The sequence below is a fragment of the Macrobrachium nipponense genome, chromosome 27, assembly GCF_015104395.2.
Source record: "Macrobrachium nipponense isolate FS-2020 chromosome 27, ASM1510439v2, whole genome shotgun sequence".
NCBI classification, from domain to species: Eukaryota; Metazoa; Arthropoda; class Malacostraca; order Decapoda; family Palaemonidae; genus Macrobrachium; species Macrobrachium nipponense.
Genome location: NC_087216.1, coordinates 23084907 through 23106586, shown reverse-complemented (window position 1 = coordinate 23106586; position 21680 = coordinate 23084907). Strand labels below are relative to the sequence as shown.

Below are 21680 nucleotides of genomic sequence, written 5' to 3'. Positions count from 1 at the left end.
GGCAGATAATAAAGATCTCCACGATCTCATAAGGTCTTTTGAGACTTCAAAGTCTAAGGAACCAGTACCTCCGAACTGGAACCTAGACGTAGTCCTAAAGTATCTGTCATCGGAAAGATTCGAACCTCCTCATCGGGCATCGTTTAGAGACATTACCCGAAAAATAAAAGCCTATTCCTATTATCTTTAGCTACGGCAAAGAGAATTAGTGAATTGCATGCTCTGCAGGATAAAGTAGGATTCAAGGGAGACTCAGCGATTTGCTCGTTTAAGACCCTGTTTTTAGCGAAAAACGAGAATCCTACGAATCCCTGGCCTAAGTCATTCGAAGTCAAAGGCATGTCGAGTCTCGTAGGCAGAGAAGCAGAGAGGTCTCTATGCCCTGTTAGAGCTCTGAAGTTCTACCTTCAGAGAAAGCATCAAATGGGAGGCTCTAGACAAGGTCTTTGGTGCGCGGTAAAAGACCCCACAAGACTGATGTCCAAGAATGCGCTGGCATTCTTTGTAAGAAACGTCATTACAGACGTCATAAGGGCCTGTCCTGACGAACAGTTACAAACTGTTGAGAGTAAAAGCTCATGAAGTGAGAGCTATAGCGACGTCTCTCTCGTTTATTTCATAAGAATATGTCGCTTAAAAACATCATAGATACGACATTTTGGAGATGCACTCAGTATTTGCATCTCATTACTTGAAAGACGTGCGTGTGACATATGAGAAGTGTTTTTCTCTAGGTCCTTTCGTATCGGCGGATACGATTCTGGGTACGGGAGCCGACACCAATCCTTAAATGTATATACTTTTCTTCTTTTGGATATGGTCGAGAGTCTCTTCGAACAATGGAGGACTTAGGCTAGCACGGGCGGCCGTCTATGTTGTTCAGTAAGAGAATTCTTGTCATATCCAATTAGTTGAGTATAATTTTTTTTGAAAATTATGTATGTGTGAGTAGTGGTTTTGAGTTACGGTTGTTGTGACGAGTTCGGGGATAACTCGGAACAATCCTTAGTTCTAACATATGGTTAGGATCAGGTGGTCGGGATTGGTTGTGTGCTCCTTCATAAGGTGTATTGTCATATAAGTGGATCAGCACCCATTGACAAAGTCCTTTTAGGCTCTGCCGAGTAAGCGGATAAGACCCCATCGGCAGACCCACAAGAACTCTTGGCCATAGATCATATATCTCGCTAAAGTTTCTTGAGGTGATGCAGACTACTGGGCAAACACCCACGAAGTCTACCACCTATCAGGTAGGAACCAAGGTTTTATTTATACCTACAAACATATGTTGTTTACCTGTCTATTCCATATAGAAGCTGTCTCTTACCCTCCACCGAAGGGTGCCAATCAGCTATGTATATATCTGACAGGTAAGTTGATTGTATGAAAATGATATTGTTATGTTACAATAAAGTTTCATACATACTTACCTGGCAGATATATACAATTAAAGGCCCACCCAGCCTCCCCGCAGGAGACAGGTGGAAGAGAGAAAATATGATAGAAAACGGGGATGGTTCCTAGTCCTGCCACCCAGGGCAGGCCGGTAGATCACCTGACCTACCTGTAGCGAGTGGCGCGAAATTTGAATTTCTGTCGGGGACGACGGAGTCTTAGCTATGTATATATCTGCCAGGTAAGTATGTATGAAACTTTATTGTAACATAACAATATCATTTTTCAAAGTTAAGGGGTAAATATTGTGTGAATATTCCTTTAGGGTGTGCAGCTAAGATTTCTAGTCAAGTAGTCTGTTTGTTAGGAGTTTAGTTTAGTGACCTGATTAGACTTTCTTGTATTACAAACTCATAATCCCTTAAGCTGGCCTCACACTGGGCCTTTTTTTCTCGAGCAGCGAGCCGTTGCTGCCGAGAATCGAAAACCGGGAGATTTTAGCTCGAGATCTTTGCTTCCCGTCTTGTCGGGAAGCAGCAGCCACGAACCCCGAGCGACCGCGTAGTGTAAACAAACAAGATGGCTGCTTCTAACAGGACGTGCTCAGGAACCATGTCTCTTCCCACACAAAGACATCGGTATGTGTGGACGTCCTTTGCTCTCCATGGATTGTTAGAAAAAGTAAGAGAGTTCCGAATGTTGTGGGATCACACGGATGACCTTTTTAAGAAAACTACTGCTCCTCGAAACCACGAGATCCTAGTGTGACGATACAACACTTTTGCTCGCGAGCATCGGCTGGATGCTGGCCAAAACCGCGAGCTAGAAATGACTAGTGTGAGGCCAGCTTTAGGGGTAAATTATTGCTCTTGACACTAGGAATAAAATTATCAGTAACTATACAGGGGTCCCGTTTCTTAAATCCCAATGTTGAGCAACATTACATGATATAATTTATAAGGCTTATTAAATTGGTGACTGGTATTGTCATTTCAGTGCTTCTTGCTTTTTTACTTTTCAGTTCTTTGTTGCTCAGTGCCCCAACCACCTGAGACTTCCAACCATTCCTGAAAATGTAAGTTATGCAATGTCATAAGTATCATTGATACTTTTGAAGTTTGTATAGTATTTATGTATGTGTGGTTGCACAGGTAAATTAATGTTGTTCAGATATTTTTTATTTCTTATGATAAAAAATGAAGGATACAGTAGAGCCTGTAACCTTATTTTACTTGACTACGTAGACCATTTAAATGAACCACTGATATACAGTACTGCATAATATGTTCGGTAGTGTATGTAAAGTGAAATTTGAATGCAGATAAGATGTCCTTCCTTATTAAATATCCAAATATCCTTTAACGGAACAGCTAATTCTGTCATAATTTATGAAAATTTTACATGTAAAGCATGTGTGCTCTTAACTTTGAGAGAGCGCTCATTATCTCTCAAGACATCCAAGTTTTAGGAGTTAAATTATAGAGATTGACAGTTTTCTTGATCTTTTGAAATATAGCATTTAATAGTGCTATATTTCAAAATCTATATGTTTCATATAGATTCTAATATATCATGGAATTTATTAATGAAGGAAGCTCAGGAATGCCATCATGTTGTTCCTTTGTCATGGTCCTGAATAATGTCTTTATCTTAATCCCTATCATTATTTATTGTTCTCTCATTTTGATGGAAACATGATGGGGACTACTAACTAGTGCAAGAGGACTGTTAGGTATTCAGACCAAATTATCATAAATCAAATTGAGCAAGGGGACTGCAAATACCATTGTATTTTTGGTCTGTATAGATATTATGCCAAAGTTATTTTGAAGGTATTCCTAATGTGAACCAGGTTTAGGAATCAGGATTCCAACTATGAAAATTGTAAATGTTGTCATGACTGTTTTTCTTACTAATTGATAGTTCTGCTGTATTAAATTGTTGCAAGTTAATCACATCATTGACTCCTTTTCCATCTTCAGAGAAACCTTTCAGAATACTACAATGCTGTCGATGCAAACAACATGATGATAATCTTTGCATCGATGCTCCACGAAAGAAGAATCATAATGGTTTCTAAACGTCTCTCAAGGCTCTCGGCGTGTGTTCAGGCAGCCAATTCAATTATTTATCCCATGCAATGGCAACATATCTTCATTCCAGTTTTACCAGAACATTTGACAGATTATCTCTTAGCACCTATGCCCTATCTCATAGGTGTCAATTCTTCGCTTTTATCAGTAAGATTCTCAGATTTGTATGTTTTGTTCACATTTTAACATCAACATGCATGTACTATCTTCCAGTCCACTAAGATGGATTTATTATTTTGTATTTTGGAATGAAAAGTTAACTGTCATGAATGTATCATATTTAGAGATTTTGTTGCCCATATTGTTGTCAATATATTGGCTATTTAAATTTTCAGAAAGTACAAATGGAGGACATTGGGGAAGCCGTTATATTAGACGCAGATAATAATGTGGTGAAGACTCCCTTTAATGATCTGGAGACTCTGCCAGATGAAGTGATCATTAATTTGCGAAGAAGTCTGAAGAATCCAAACAACATGCTAGGTGATCATGTGGCACGTGCATTTTTAAGAGCACTTGTCCAGATTATTGGAAATTACAAAGAAGCTCTACAGTTCAGGGAGGAAGATTCAAAAATTACTTTCAACCGAGAAAAGTTTGTTAATATCCGTCCGAATACTTTCCAGCCATTTGTAGAAAAAATGCTAGAGCTTCAGATTTTTCGACAGGTATGTTTTAGTTGCCATGTAGGATTTGCATTATTTCTGTTTCTTCAGTTTACTGAAGGCCATTTTAATCCAGTGTGACAAGTTTGTTTTTTCTAATCTGCTGTTGTAATTTGTATTCGGTTAAGATATTTTGTTACTGTGTTAGTTCAATGACTAAAGAATGCATTTGCCTGGGGTTGACAGAGGACTGTAGACTGGACATGATGGTGGAAACTTTTAATTTTTTAAAAGCTTCTACCATCATGGCTCTTCCAGTCAGTTTAACTGGTATGTTTTATATGGAATGAGGCAGTTTGTTATTCAAGGGTTTTGTATAGCAGAGGATGTTTGTTAAAGTTCCCTTCTGCTTGACCCTTTAGTGTTTCCCTGTAGCATGGATACTGCTAGCAGTATGCTTTTTGCCTCATATTATATGTGGTACAGAAGGTTCTTTGCAGCATTCCTTTGGTCCTCTGCAGAGTTGCTTTTTGTCTCTTACTTATCCTTTGGATGTCTTCCCACAAAGCTGTCCAAATTCTGCAACTTTTGTGTCTTTTTAAGTTACACAGTTATTAATTTCAGATTTTCAGAAATGCAATATATTGCAAAGAATCAAAATATGGTTTTAAGAACAGACCCTTCAAAGCCTGATGGGAACTGTAACTCAAGGACCTGATGAAATTCTCTAGTAATAAGAAATAGTTCTGAATAATGAACAAATCTTCGGTTTCCAGTCTTATAGGAGTTTGCTTATTTGATTCTGTGGTTTGGTTAAACATCATCATAACATTTGTTCATATACGAAACAAACCTTCGGTCTTAACATTAGGATAATACTGGTGCCAAGCTGGAAACCGGTAGAATTAAAAATAAACTTGTGAGATCCAGGGATTATTGGCATCTATACCAGGTCATGGGGTATGTAGTACCCAGAATGCCCTTGGCATCCTGTGACCTGACAGTTACTTTCCTACCGCCTTTAAGATAGGACGTGATTACTCTCTATCTGTTTTAAAGCCGGTTTTAGTTTTCCCGATTTTATTCATTTTTTGCTTTTTTTACTTTTTCTTTCTCTAGGTGTTCTCAGTGTGGGTGTGTACGTTGCAAGATGGAGAATTTTGCTTCACCAACGGAAATTTCTTCGGGTTCTCGGAAGAGACAAAGGAAATGGCCTGGAGTGAGTGGGTTTCCTTGTTCAAGATTTTTAACTTCGGTGTCTACAGGTCCACATCCAACGTGTAGTAGGTGCAGAGAAAACGTGTACTATTACTAATCCTTGTTCAGTTTGTCATGGTTGGTTGGTGGAACGGTGGATGAAGTTTTATGGGAAAGGCCAATACAAAAGAAGGGAGACTATGCCATCTTTGGATGACCAAGCGTCGTTGGCTTCTTTTGTATCGACAATACACCAGACTGCTCCATATGTTTCGTCGCCTGCTTTTAATATTTCCCATACTCCTTCAGTTTCTTCTAGCGATTCATTATTGGAAACACCAGGAGGGGTTTTAGGTAATTTTATGCATAATTACGCTCCGTCATTCCTGGCAGGGAGAGGGGGAGCATCGCCATCTTTGTTCCTGGTGTCGGCTCCCGATGCGCAGAGAATGGAAGGAACGTGGTCGGCATTAGGCCTACCAGGCGTACCAACCTTGGAGGGGTTGCTGTCTCATTATATGGCGTCATGATTCCACCAGGGCCCGACAACGTTGAATGTTCCTTATCCCCCTGGCCTGCACTTTATGGGAGCTAATGCGGCGCCAACGACAACAACATCAATGTTTCCGGCGATGCAGGACGTTGGAGGTAGTTTTGCAGCACTCGCAGGGCTGCCAGTAGCAGCAGCTCAATCTCTCTCCCTACAAGAGTGGTGACGTCACAACCTGCGTCACACACTGACATGGCAGACTCGATGACGTCACAGCCTACTGCTTCTCTATCCACTTCATTGCCTCCCAAGCCAAATACGCTTTCTGACTCGTTGGTACACACAGTCATGAAGAAATTACAAGCTCTAGAGGAGAAGATAGTTAAGAAAGACAAAAAGAAAAGACGTGAATCATCATCTCCTTCGTCTTCTTCCTCTAGTTTGGCGTCATCGCAAAGTTCGATGGCGCCATCGCAAAGTTCGATGACGTCACTGCGTGTACCAGTCAAGTGTTAGAGGATACGGGACTTTGTGACTGATCCTTGGGCCAAGAGGAGAAGAGTGAATTCTTCTTCATCTTCAAGCCAGGACTATCACATCCCGGTCAGCAACAAAGTAAAGAAGACAGTGGCTGGTAAGCTTAATGCTAACGGGCGAAGTCGTTTACAGGTGTCCGAACGAGCGAAAGCATCAACAGTCGCTGGGATAGCGGCTGCCGCGGAGATGCCAGCAGAGACGACAAAGAGCCTAAGAGAGACTACACTGTCGTTGGTAAACTCAACGATGAGTGGGAAGAGTTCAACAAGGGATAAAGAACAGATACCAGTTTCGTCTGTAAGACCTTTTAAGTTACAGAGAAAGAATGAGAGAGCTCCCATTAAAAGGTCGAATAATAAAGAGTTGGTAACCTCTTCTGATACACTGGTGGAAGGCGTTGTTCAACTCGATAAGAGATCAAGGCCGAATTCCCTGACGGTCGTTGGAGACAATATTAATAGAGATAATAGGGAGAGAGAGGGGTGATAATAGATCCAGATACAAGGGACAGGAGTGGTTTATGAGAATGTAGAGTTCTCCATCTTCCGTAATGTAATAAACCATGGCATCGTAGGAACACCCAGAATGGGAAACCAATAGATTCTCATATATCTTTGGTTCAAGGGTTAATAGTCCATTGTCTTAGAATACACCTACTATTCGGAAATGGATAAAGGTGGCAAACTCCCTGTCAGTTATAGAGACTTACCTCCCACCAATAAGTAGGTCTATCCTAATGTTAAGACCGAAGGTTTGTTTCGTATATGAACAAATGACAAATTTTTAACCAATTTGTATTTTTCATAACAAACAAACCTGAGGTCTTAACAGATAAAGGCCCACCTCTAACACCCCTCTAGCATTCTAAACTGGGTTGGAAGAGTAACTGTCAGGTCACCTGACGCCAAGGGCATTCTGGGTACTACATACCCCGTGACCTGGTATACAGTGGGGCCTCGTTATCCACGGGGGATAGGGCCCAGAGACCCCCGTGATAAGTAAATACCCGTGTTATCCTGATACCCCCCTCAAAAATTGCTTAAAAACTGCCTACTTTAATAGTTAACCCACCCAAGACCACTATTCCAATGTTTATAACTGCCTACTTTAGTTCAAACACCAAATATGTTTTCAACTATCACCTAAAACTAAATTCAAGACAGTTTTAAAGTTATTGTACAAAATTAGCCTTAAAAAATAAATGTAGTATATGTACTACTGTACATATGTAGCCTACTAGCCTAGGGATTACAGCTAGAAGCCTACATACGCATGGTGGGCCTCTTTTTTTTTTTTTTTTTTTTTTTACAAGGAAAGAGAGGATGAGTGGTAAGAGAACTATCAAAATTATGTAAATCATATGGGTACTCACCAACAATCTATGTTGATAAAAGATGGCGACGATTTTGCAGTGCAATCCAGTAATATAATAACGATAATGCTACCAACAGTATGCAGCGAAACATCTCTTCCCTTCGTCACAACACGTTAATAGTATATTCCACGTAACAACCTTCATCTGACCTTTAGGCGTCTTTCCCATAAGAGTAAAGAATCAGGGCTTTTGGATGCCACATAATTAACTTGTTTATATGGGTACAATTTAAAGAACGCGCCGCACACCACATTTCATAACAACAACAAACCAACCTTGGACAAACGTGAGTAGGCCAGTGTTGCCAACTGGGAATGGCAATTTCTTGCTAGATTTTGTTCCATAAAAGGCTAAAAAAATCACATACCGTATATACTCGAATAACGTGCAATCTCCCATATCGTGCGACCCCCAAATTTTCACCAATAAACAGTGGTTTTGTGTTTTGTCATGTATCTCATGTATCATGCAAGTTCATAAGGTTGGTGGTTTAGCCTGCTAATGGCCGAGTCATTCAGATGTGTGCTGATGCTAGTCAAGTTAAGTTAATTTTCTTATTAATCTCGAGAATTTAATAGAAAATCTCAAGATTAAAAAAAAATCCCAAGATAATAAAATAATTGTAAAAATAACACGCCTTGGAGTCCTTAATCATTCTCTCTCTCTCTCTCTCATCTCTCTCCTCTCTCTCTCTCTCTCTCTCGCTCTCTCTCTCTCTACTCCTCTCTCATCTTCTCTCTCTCTCAGGAATAAATACTACGTACTGTAATTTGAGTCTTTCACCAACGGGTATCAGTAAATGTGTAGACATTGTGTGCGTGTTTAAAAAAATGTGCAGTACACACATTCCGATGTTTCGGTTTTTGGAATTTTTCAGATTTCGGAAATGTGAGGTCAGATGCATAATCAAACAAACACCACTACTGCAGCAAAAACATTTTTTCCCTTTATGTTTTTCATTATTGTTATTTATTAATTACAGTTTATTAAATATATTAATATAATACTGTTAAATGAATGTGAGATAATTAAGATCACCTATAATAAAATAGTGGGACAATTAATACCATATGTTCACTAATAGGTATTATTTTCAAAACAAACATTCCGTAAAACACAAAAAATATATGTACATAACAATCAAAATATAATAATGTTTTGCAGTTCAACTTGTGAATTTTTAACAATAAGTATGACTATATAATATATTTCACCATATCGATCTTGAAGTTGAAGTGTCGTAAAATTCTGAGGATGGTCCGGGAAAAGGATTTGTACTTTGTGATTACGTATCGCTACAACACCATGTGGTATTTTCATACCACTATATTGATGACGCATCGCTACGACACACTGGTGTTTTTCATACCACTATACGTTAAAGTTAAAAACATGACATAGAATCGACTTTGCGACTTCGTTCACTTTGATATTTTTAACGATACAATAACTATCATTTGTACTACTAAAACCATCTTCACATAAGTAATTTTTCGTAAGATATGTGTTGTTGCAAAAGCTAGCTTATACATAAAAGGCTTTTATAATTTAAGTCATCTTAGATATACATATGCACCCAAACTCATTGTGGGGAAACAATTTACTACTGTTTCCTCGGATATTGAAATACTTTAGCATCATTCAAACACTTTAATAATATAATGCATAAATACTAGGCTATACATATTTACATCGTATACAAATACTACATACAGTTATATACACATACTTTTATATACAAAGTTAACAGTTATATAAACATACTTTTATATACAAAGTTAATCATATGAGTAGTGATCAGACGACAGCTGTGCACTGGACTACGTACGTACTACTTGGAAGATAAAACAAACAAAAATTTTGTTGTTGTTAGTCGCCGGGATAGATTAACATTTTTCCAAAATTTTGTTTTGAATTTTGTTTTGAAGGTATGTCAACCGCGTTATTATATTATTGTTTTCACGAAGGAATAATTATATAAAGAAAATTATTGAGTAATTTTTGCCGTCAGCAGTCAGAAAATCACGAACATGGTAACGTTCAAACCTAGTGCCATCCATGCCATATGTCTATAAATAAGAACAGAAGCAGAGGGCAGTCATTGGATAACAGATCTCCATGGCTACCAACCAGCCAATCAGGTGTTAGTTATACTACTCTGTAATTTTTTAGAATGAACGTTTACACACACGAAGCTAACGATGATGTATGTGTTTTGCATACAGTATGTAGTTTTAGTTTTTATTATTAGTGTAAGTATTTTACTGATTTCATGAAGAATAGAATGATTCCTTCTCATTACTTTGAATGCAAAATGGCTTGAAGATTCTTCCGCAAAAAGAAGAGAGAAAAAAAAATTTCCTTAGAAGATGATACCTATTTACTAACGCGGTTGACATACCTTCAAAACAAAATTCAGCTCTTTAATCTCTGGAAAAATGTTAATCTATCCCGGCGACTAACAAACAACAAAATGTTTGTTTGTTTTGATCTTCCAAGTAGTACGTACGTAGTCCAGTGCACAGCTGTCGTCTGATCACTACTCATATGATTAACTTTGTATATAAAAGTATGTGTATATAACTGTTAACTTTGTATATAAAAGTATGTGTATATAACTGTATGTAGTATTTGTATACGATGTAAATATGTATAGCCTAGTATTTATGCATTATATTATTAAAGTGTTTGAATGATGCTAAAGTATTTCAATATCCGAGGAAACAGTAGTAAATTTCCCCACAATGAGTTTGGGTACATATGTATATCTAAGATGACTTAAATTATAAAAGCCTTTTATGTATAAGCTAGCTTTTGCAACAACACATATCTTACGAAAAATTACTTATGTGAAGATGGTTTTAGTAGTACAAATGATAGTTATTGTATCGTTAAAAATATCAAAGTGAACGAAGTCGCAAAGTCGATTCTATGTCATGTTTTTCCTAAACGCGTTGACTTAAAGGAGAACGTTATTTGGTTGTTTTTATCACTGCCACAAACCCATAACAATGCAGTGTATGTATGATAATTCTAAACTATTATTCACTACCAAAATAACGATGATATTTTGTATTGAAAATTAATGTTACATATATTCCAAACATTATTACTACGTAGCATGAATAGTACTATAAATATTTCGAAAGATAATCTTGCTGTGAACGCTACCATAATTTGATTTTCATATACGTACTTACATTTTGTCAGCTGGCTGGCCTCGCATAGATAAAATTGATTTCACTGATATGGAATTACTACCCACGAATAGCCTTTTTATTATGAAGATATGACGACTTAAAGGAGAACGTTATTTTGGTTGTTTTATCACTGCCACAAACCCATAACAATGCAGTGTATGTATGATAATTCTAAACTATTATTCACTACCAAAATAACGATGATATTTTGTATTGAAAATTAATGTTACGTATATTCCAAACATTATTACTACGTAGCATGAATAGTACTATAAAAATTTCGAAAGATAATCTTGCTGTGAACGCTACCATAATTTGATTTTCATATACGTACGTACATTTTGTCAGCTGGCTGGCCTCGCATAGATCAAATTGATTTCACTGATATGGAATTACTCCACGAATAGCCTTTTTTATTATGAAGATATGACGATAATATATAAGGTAAAAAAAATGCTTTTATGTATTTTGTTTACGCTTCGTCGCCAATAACAAACAGCAATACTACGATAAATCTATGACAAATAGCGTTTGTATGACATCATTGTTCAGAGAAGTTATATACGAATACTGCCAAAAAATATATGAAGTTCGAATTAATTTTAGCCTTAATGTTATTACTACTGTAATTACACTACCACTACTATTAAAATTTCTAAAAGTTTATCAAACAAAAAATGTCGCTTTGAACGCAACCGTATACATAAACCATTTTCGTACGTAAAGGTATATGCTTACATTTTGTGGCTGGCCACTCCGACGATAAGTTGAGTGCAATGATGTGGAATTATTCTTTGAATAGGCTATTTATTATGAAGATATGACTATAATATATATGGTAAGAATGGTTTTATTACCTTTATTGTCAGTTAATATCATAATGTGAATGTTTGTGTACGTTGGTGGTTATCGCACTGCAACTACGCTTAGCCTACCAATGAACGTCGTACATAAACCTTGAATAGGCTATTTATTTCGAAGATAGGACAATAATATATTAGGTGAGAATGGTTTTATTACCTTTATTGTCAGTTAATATCATTATATGAGTCTTTAAATGAATGTTGGTAGTTATCGGACCACGGCCGAGGGTTAGCCTACCGAAAAACATCGCATACGCAACACAACAAACCCGTGATGCAGCGATTCATACCAGTGATGTAACATGAGAAACGTTCCAAGAAAAAACCCGTGATTAACTGGATCCGTGAATACTGATCCGTGAATAAGCGATGCCCCACTGTAGATGCCAAAATAGTCCCTGTATCTCACAAGTTTATTTTTAATTCTACCGGTTTCCAGCTTGGCGCTAGTATTATCCTAAGTTAAGACCTCAGGTTTGTTAGTTATGAAAAATACAAATTGATTAAAAATTTGTCATTTTTATGCATTCAACTTACCTGTCAGATATATACTTAGCTATAGACTCCGTCATCCCCGATAGAAATTCGAATTTCGCGGCACACTCTACAGGTAGGTCAGGTGAACTACCGCCCCGCCGCTGGTGGCGGGAATAGGAATCATTCCCGTTTTCTAAGACAGATTTTCTCTCTATCGGCCGTGACAGCAACATTGTTGTTGTTACTCCTGATTTGATTTTCGTGTTTTTTCATCGCTATTGATCTTATAAGCCGGTTGTTTTGGTGACGTATTGGATCTTTGGTTTGGCATACTCTTTCGTGGAGTTATTTGGACTTGGTTTTTGGATTTTTCTAATAATGTCGGATTCTAGCTTTACGGTTAGAAGACAGTGTGTAAATGAGGGATGCATGGTGAGGCTACCGAAAGCTTCGGTAGATCCTCACACAGTTTGTAAGGGGTGTAGAATGAATGAATGCTCAATATCTAACACCTGTGATGAATGTGTAGGTTTGAATGAGGAAGAATGGAAGAATTTAAATTCCTATTTAAGGAAATTGGATATGGATAGGGCTAGGAAGGCTTCCTCCAGAAGCGTAAGTAGGTCTCGTTCTAACGAGTCAATCAAATTAACACCTAACCCTAAACCTGTATCTTCTTCCTCTTGTACTAAGACTGCAAATCCAGCAACGGCAATTGCAGATCTTAAAGCTGCACTGCAAAGGATGGAACGTCAAATGCCGAACTGCCAAGGATCGCTATCGAAAAAGCATCCTAAAACAGTGTTTTTCGTCTTCAGATTCTTCACCTAATGTAAGGGGCTGGAGCTCTGATGAACTGTCACGCCCCTTAAAAAGGAGTTGGAAGGCTCCAACTTTGAATTCAAGCCCTGAGCTTTTCTCCGATGGATCTCCATGCGAAAGGAAGAAAACCAAGTTAATTCCTAAACGCAAATCGGAGTCCCCTTCCTCTTCTAGACCTCCTTCACCTGAATCGGGAAAGGAAAAAGAGAATGCTGCTGCAAAAATCCTACTAAAAGTACAGGAGCAGCTCTCCGCTTTAGTAGGAGTTTTTACGAAGGAGACTCCCAGAAAAAAGGACTCTTTCCTTCCGATAAAGAGAACTAAGGGAAGGAAGGAAGAATCTAACGTAAAAGTTGCGGATTCTTCTCGGATGAATATGAAGAATGCGCCAAAAGCGCCTACCTGGCGCAATGCACCAAATGCGCCTACCTGGCGCAATGCACCAAATGCGCCAGATGCGCTAGAAGCTCCATATGAGCTAGAAGAGCCAGAAGCGTCAGATGCGCCAGAAGCGCCAGCCTGGCGCGAAGCGCCACCCTGCCGAAATGCGCCAGAAGCGCCAGTCTTGCGCAAGGAGTCACGAGCGCCAACCTGGCGCAATGAACCACAAGTGCCAACCGGGCGCAATGAGCCAGAAGCGCCTTCCAGGCGCCAGAATGTACGGACTTCTTCCAAAAGACAGTCAAACCAGGAGGATTTGTCTAGCTTTCGGAAGGATAAGCCTTTACCTGACAGGGACTCTAGGTGCTGCACAGGTGGCCGTAGCCCTTGTCAGGATATGGGTGGCTCCGTGGAAAGCGATAGGAGAGGACATCCTTCCTCTGACAGGAGAGAAAGGTGTCGCACAGGCGGCCGTCGCTCTTGCCAGGAGAAGGATAAGGTCGTGTTGCAGGATCAACCTATCTTTCGTAAAGACGCAAGTTGCCGCACAGGCGGTCGTCGTTCTTGCGAGAGTGGGGCAGATGTTGCAAGAGACTCATCTCCTATTGAAAACAAACAATCCTCTTCGGAAATGGAATTGGATTTGGAAGAAGTTTCGGAGTCGGAAGATCACTCGGCTCCAGGCTTGTCAGATTATAAGACACTGGCAGCCCTCTTACTTCAAGAGTTTGGGGACTCTTTAAGCCCTACTGCTCCTCCTTCTCCGAGGTCTTTGTTTACACTAAGGTCTCGAAGTCATCATCTTTCATTAAGATGAAGCCAACCATTTCCATGAATAAGGCTCTCCGATTTGTAGGAAATTGGTTTAAATCCAAGGAGAAGGCGGGGAAGACCGTCTTTGCCTGCCCTCCTTCCAAACTTTCAGGAAAGAAGGGAATCTGGTACGAGACGGGCGAATCACTGGGTCTAGCTCTCCCTACCACTGCCGAAGCAGATTTTTCAAATCTGGTGGACTCTTCAAGGAGACAAGCCTTGTCATCGGCAAAGATCACATGGGGGACTTCTGAGATGGACCATCTCCTCAAGGGATTGTTTAATGTCTTAAAAGTTTTTAACTTCTTAGACTGGTCCCTTGGGGTGTTGGCCAAGAAGACTCAAGAGAAGGAATCTCTTAGCCCAGAAGTCCTTTATAGTGTAGTGTCCTGCATGGACAAAGCGGTTCAAGATGGATCAGGAGAGGTGGCCTCGCTTTTTGGAACTGGAATTCTGAAGAAGAGAGACTTGTTTAGTTCCTTTCTGACGAAAGCAGTTACTCCTATCCAGAGGTCATCTCTTCTTTATGCTCCTCTTTCGGACCAATTGTTTCCTGCACAACTAGTGAAGGACATATCACATTCTTTGACAGAAAAGGCCACGCAAGATCTTTTGGCCCAATCTGCAAAGAAATCAAGGACCTCAGTTCCTGTAAAGAGAGAGAATCGTACTCCTCAACAGCCCTTTCGAGGGAGCTCCTCTTCCAGACCCCCCTTTAAGAAGAGAGGAATACAGAAGAGAGGTAGGTCTTCATTCAGACCTATCAAGAAAACAAAATGAGACACCAGTCCTTCAAGCACCGGTAGGGGCCAGACTTCGGAAATTTTCCGAAGAATGGACTCTGAGAGAGGCAGAAAGATGGTCCCTTTCAGTGGTAACAAAGGGATATATGATCCCCTTTCGAGACAGGCCTCCCTTAACAACGATCCCGAGGGAACTGTCAGCCCAATACAGGGACCCTGCCAAGAAAGAAGCATTATTGCAACTGGTAGAACAGATGTTGCAAAAGGAGGCTTTCGAATTGGTTCGGGATCCGCATTCCCAAGGATTCTACAACCGTCTTTTTCTGGTTCCGAAATCCTCGGGAGGGTGGAGACCGGTCCTGGATGTGAGCGCATTGAACCGATTTGTAGAGAACACAAAGTTCTCTATGGAAACATCGAAATCGGTTCTTGCTGCTCTTCGTCCAGGAGATTGGATGGTCTCCTTAGATCTACAGGATGCTTATCTTCGATTCATGATGCAGGGAAAAGTATTCCAATTCAGAGCCCTATGCTTCGGCCTGTCTATGGCCCCTCAAGTGTTCACGAGACTAATGACGAATGTTGCGAGGTGGCTACATCTAGAAGGGATAAATATATCCCTTTACCTAGACGATTGGCTAATAAGAGCAAAATCGGAACTTCAGTGCTTGAAGGACTTGGAGAAGACTTTAGAGTTGACAAAATCTCTGGGACTACTCGTGAACCTCGAGAAATCACAATTGATCCCCAGACAGAACATAGTCTATCTGGGGAGACAGATGGATTCTCGGGGTTTTCGGGTGTTTCCATCGCAAGAGAGAATTGCTCGAGGCTTAGAAAAAATCTCGAACTTCTTAGGGAAAGAACGGACCTCGGCGAGGGAATGGCTCAGTCTGCTGGGCACCCTTTCCTCATTAGAGCAGTTCATTTCCCTAGGGAGATTAAATCTCAGACCTCTGCAGTTTTATCTCAGACAAATGTGGAGTCAAAAGACAGGAGACCTGTCAGACTGTTTTCCCATTCAACAGGGGATAAAGTCCAACCTGAAGTGGTGGTTAACCCCATTAATAAAGAACGAAGGGGTGCCCCTCTTGATTCGGAACCCTCACCGAGTGTTGTTTTCCGATGCCTCAGAAACAGGTTGTGGAGCAACACTGGGCCCAAAGGAAGTGGCAGGTACTTGGACCAAGGAACAGGCTACACTGCACATGAATGCGAAGGAACTCCTGGCGATTCATCTAGCCCTGGAATACTTTGTAGCAGAAGTCAGAGGAGTGGTAGTTCAAGTCAATTCCGACAATACCACAGCTCTGGCTTACATCCGGAATCAAGGGGGCACTCACTCTTTCTCACTGTACGAAATAGCGAGAGATCTATTAACCTGGACAGAGGAACGGGGCATAATTCTGCAGACAAGGTTTGTTCAAGGTGTAAAAAACCTAAGGGCAGACAGGTTGAGCAGAAAGAACCAGGTACTCCCGACAGAGTGGATGCTCCACTCAGAAGTCTGCAGACAAATGTGGTCCCTCTGGGGAAGACCCCAGATCGACCTGTTTGCCACGTTCCTCTCCAGGAAGATAGACAACTTCTGCTCTCTAGAAGAAGATCCCAGAGCCACGGCGATCGATGCTTTCTTCATGGACTGGTCAGGCATAGACGCCTACGCCTTTCCCCCATTCAAATTGCTGGGGGAAGTACTAAGAAAGTTTGTGGCATCGGAGGGAACAAGATTAATTCTAATTGGTCCCTTCTGGCCTTCCCGAAACTGGTTCACAGAGGTACTGGAATACCAAAAAGGACAGATCTGCTCAGACAACCCCACTTCGAGAAGTTCCACAAAAACATCCAAAGTCTCTCCCTGACGGCCTTTCGACTATCGAAAGACTGGTCAGAGCGAGAGGCTTTTCAAAGAAAGTTGCAACTGCAATTGCTAGAGCCCGCAAAGCCTCTACCTTGCGGGTCTACCAATCGAAGTGGGAAGTTTTCCGTAGATGGTGTAGGTCGAAGAAGCTGTCCTCTTCCAATACCTCTGTGACCGAAATCGCGGATTTTCTCCTCTTCTTAAGAGAAGAGTCGAAATTGGCTGTATCCACTATCAAGGGATATAAGAGCATGCTCTCGGCTGTTTTTAGAAACAGGGGACTGAATTTGGAAAATAATAAGGATCTTCATGATCTCATCAGGTCTTTCGAGACGTCTAAATTGAGATCTTCTATTCCCCCGAGTTGGAACCTTGACGTAGTCCTAAAATTCTTGATTTCGGACAGGTTCGAAACCCGGATAAAATCTCATTCAGAGATCTTACTAGTAAATGCTTATTCCTGTTGGCCCTCGCAACTGCTAAGAGGATAAGTGAATTACATGCTTTGGACTCTCGGGTGGGATTTAAAAAAGACTCGGCTGTTATTTCTTTCCAGGATCTATTCCCAGCAAAGAATGAAAACCCTTCTAAACCTTGGCCTAGAAGTTTTGAAGTCAAGGGACTCTCTTCTCTAGTATGTAGAGAGTTGGATCGGTCCCTTTGCCCAGTCAGGACCTTGAAGTTCTATTTAAAAAAGAAGGCACAGCTTTAGGGATGTCGACAAAGTCTTTAGTGTTCGGTAAGAAACCCCAAAAGACCTATGTCAAAGAACGCACTGGCGTTCTTTGTCAGAAATGTGATTACCGAAGCTCACAGGGATTGCCAAGAGAACTCTTTAAATCTGCTGAGAGTAAAAGCTCACAAAGTCCGGGCTGTGGCAACTTCTCTTTCTTTTACTAAGAATATGTCCATGAGAAACATTTTAGCAGCAACTTATTGGAGGTGCAATTCAGTATTTGCATCCCACTATTTAAAGGATGTTAGAGTAACATACGAAAAATGTTTTTCTCTTGGACCTTATGTATCAGCGGATACTATGCTGGGAAATGGAGCAGATGCCGATCCTTAATTTTGTTTTTGTGTTTTTAATGATTATTTGTAATATTGTTGTTGAGTTGTGGGTTGCTTGAAAGGATGTTTGGGGATGACTCCTTTCAATCGTAGTACTAACCCCAATTAGGATCAGGTGATCGGGATTAGTGTCGTGCTCTATGATCATGCCAATAGGCAAGGTGTTTTGTCATGTAAGTGGATAGGACCCCATTGACAAAGATCCTAAGGTTCTGTCGCGTAAGTGGGTAAGACCCCTGTAACAGACCATCAAGAACTCTTAGCATGAGGTCACTACCTCGCTGAGGCTCTTGAAGCGATACAGGCTCCTAGGCAGTAGCCATGAAGTCTTTCGCTAACACAGGTAGGAATCAAGGTTTTTTATTTTATTACCTACAACATATGTTGTTTCCTGTCTATTCAGTAAATTAGCTGTCTATTACCCTCCGCCAAAGGTGCCAATCAGCTAAGTATATATCTGATAGGTAAGTTGAATGCATAAAAATGTTATTGTCATGATACAATAAAGTTTTATGCATACTTACCTGGCAGATATATACTTAGCTATAGACTCCGTCGTCCCCGATAGAAATTCGAATTTCGCGGCACACTCTACAGGTAGGTCAGGTGATCTACCGCCCCGCCGCTGGTGGCAGGAATAGGAATCATTCCCGTTTTCTAAGACAGATTTTCTCTTCCACCTGTCTCCTGAGGGAAGGTCGGGTGGGCCATTAACCGTATATATCTGCCAGGTAAGTATGCATAAAACTTTATTGTATCATGACAATAACATTTTTCAATGTTGCTGTATAGAACTGTACTTTTACAAGAAGTTACTGGTAAATGGTTTGAAGAGGGACTGAACCGTTTTGTTTATTACTTTACATAGATACTTTCAATTTCATGAAGTAGTTTAACCATACACTGGAACCTTTTTAGGTTGTCATAGGGCTGGTCTAAAACATTTGTTCTTGAATAAGAGGCTGAAATTGGCAGAAGAAAAAGTTTGAACATTGGCACAGTTATATGAGAGGAAGAGGCATGAGGGGCTGAATGAAGTTCAGATTAGGACTGGTGCAGCTGGGGGGTCAATTGGATGTTGAAAAGCATTGGTAACTAAATAGGGAAGCTTTAAGTAAAGAGGTACTTTGTTTGGTCTTAATCACAGCTTTGATGAGGAAGATAAGAAACAGCTTTGCTTTTTAATAATAAGCTACTTAGATTTTAGTGACAAATTAATTGTAAGGCCATACTGTGAGAAACTTTTGTGTGGCCTGTTTTATTTGAAAATATTTGACTGACATGGAGAGCTTATTGTACCTTAATAGAATAACTTTCCTAACCTTCTCATAAGCTGAAAGAGTACAGTTTTAACTCATGTTTACAAAAAATTAAAATAAGGTTTTAAATTAATGTTTTGTGCATGAGTTTTCAGGTTTTGTTTTTTGTGAAACGTGCTAGTTACCCATTAAAGTCAATAAAAGTACATCAGCTTAATGAGATACTAAATTTTTCAGTTCATTGAGGAGCGCTTAGATCGTCTTAACTCAGGCAAACAAACTTCTGACGAATTTGAATTAGAAGTTAGTGTTCACTGTGAGAAGTCGTCGTCAAAGATGAGACAGCAGTATAAGCAGTTTGTTACCAATGTTCGTAAGGAAGGCGGTGCCATTATGAAGTCCGTAAAGAGTAAGGTAAGCAGTGATTGAAATAGTACTCAAGTATTACTGTTGAATGGTGTGTGTAAATTATAGTGTACAGTTATTAGGGGACAGAGTATGTACTTGAAGCATGGCAGATTAAAAAAAAAAAAAAAGTAAACTTTTGTATATGCAATCAGATGTTATATTAGTACAATACTGTATTAGAATTCTGCCCAGTTCAGTTAAGCCTTGTATATCTAGGTAGGGTTCTACCCGCAAGGAAATTTGAAGATCTTATTGAATAATAAATGAATGACAGGGAGAAATTTTGAATGTGTGACTTTTTTTTTCATTCAGGGATGTTTTTACAAAAAGTGAAAGACTGAACATGAATCTGTTATCATTTTGCAGTAATAAGGGTATCGTTAGAAATTTGTTGTCAGTTTAAACTAGGTGAAATGTCCTTGAATGGATAGTGAAGCATCAGCATCATCACTAATGTTTTGCACCAAGTTTTCCTTTTACAGGATAGACATATGTGAGTTCCCCCCCCTTTCCCTGTCTTGAGCACACTGCCTGAATTCCTGTCAGGTCCAGGTCATAATCTGTCTTTTTCTGTAATATTTAGGTTTCCACTGGTCTTTGACCTGCTGCTTTGATTTCTACGGTTTTCCTAACTGTTCCTTATCCGTTATGTACCAAGACCCTCTCAGTCTTTGAGATCTCTGTCCATTTCCAGCCTCTTCACACCAAATCTCTCAACAGCTTTCTTAACAATGCATTTCAGTCATAAATCTCAATGTTTTGTAATAATACCTCTTCAATATCTCCCTTCACCACAATGTAGAGGACAGGATTTATATATGCATCATTGATTTTTGCCTTTGTTTACCCGAGGGTTAATTTTACAGTATACCAGTGTTCCAGCAGTCACTATACTTCATTCAGGCTGTTGCTCTGTTTCATATCTATATGATCCATACTAGCTTCCTAATGCAGTATGTTTCCAAGGTACTGTAACATATTTTCTACTACCTCCAAAGTCTGCTCGTCTTAACATAACTGCCCTCCTCCCTTCTATACCTATCGAGCATAGAAAATCCTTCTATCTATTTATAGTTTTCTATCCCCAGCATCTCCTATGATACCATTTACATTCAGTATACTGTATGGTATTACATTTGTTCCAGACCTCTCTCCCCTAGGAATGACAAGTTGATTTTACTAAATTTGTCATTTTAAAATTACGAATCTTTTTGTTGGCTTTGTTGTCATTAATACTTCATATGTTCTTTAATTCAGAAAGGAATAGAAGTGGCTAGTTCATGCTAGCATGGGCCCAAGGGATGTTCAGTAATTACCATTCTTGAGCACAGTTAACAATGATAATTTATATATTTAAATTAACTCTTTAAAAGTTGAGACTGTTTAGAAATGTAAAACTAACTGATGGTTTACATAAATTTCTGTTATGAATGTCAAGCATTTTCTTTTCTTTACTTAACATTTAGCATATTGACATCAGTGTTAAAATCTAGGGTCATTTCACATTACATATTTTGCTTCACAGATCCAAAAATTTAGTGTGACAAATGTCATTAATTATACTGTAACTGCTTGATTATCCAGATCCCCTCCATCCTGGTAATGTCATTTATGTGCACTTTAAACATACACTGAATGAAGATATACTAACACTGTATTTGGCAGTACAGTACATTTCAACCCACAGGTTGTCTTAACTGAAATACCATTTTATAGGTCATTTATCAGCATGGAATTTAAAAGCTGCTTGTAAAAGCTTGGTTTCTATCAGTGAGATGAAATTGCTTGCTTGATAGGAAACCATCAAGTACAGTGTACACTGTAGGGTAATTGGTATATTTCATAGAGAAAATGCTTTGAGGGAAACATTGTAGCTTGTTTTTTATTTGACTGTACATGCCATGGGTTCAAGTCTGCCCTAGCAGATTTTTTAAAAATGTTATGTCAGGAACTATCAGTTGTATGAACCCAAAGCATCCATTATTGGTTCTGGGAGGAGAGTAAATAGTAATGAGAGAGAGGGAGTCCCTGTGCAGTAAATTTAGAACGTTATTGCACTATCATCAAGTTGTTATCTGACTTGGGAAAAT

The 21680-nt window shown here is 39.6% G+C and overlaps 1 protein-coding gene across 9 annotated transcripts in view; it reads left to right on the top strand.

The window, feature by feature from the left end:
- The window catches only part of LOC135200910 (DENN domain-containing protein 1B-like), a 79815-nt gene that overhangs the window by 11272 nt on the left and 46863 nt on the right, over positions 1-21680 (top strand). For all 9 annotated transcript variants that reach the window (XM_064229668.1, XM_064229670.1, XM_064229665.1 and 6 more), the window contains exons 5-8: positions 2417-2470; positions 3378-3635; positions 3824-4156; positions 19420-19596. In XM_064229668.1, the coding sequence (XP_064085738.1) occupies positions 2417-2470; positions 3378-3635; positions 3824-4156; positions 19420-19596 (822 nt within the window). The remainder of the gene's footprint in view (positions 1-2416; positions 2471-3377; positions 3636-3823; positions 4157-19419; positions 19597-21680) is intronic.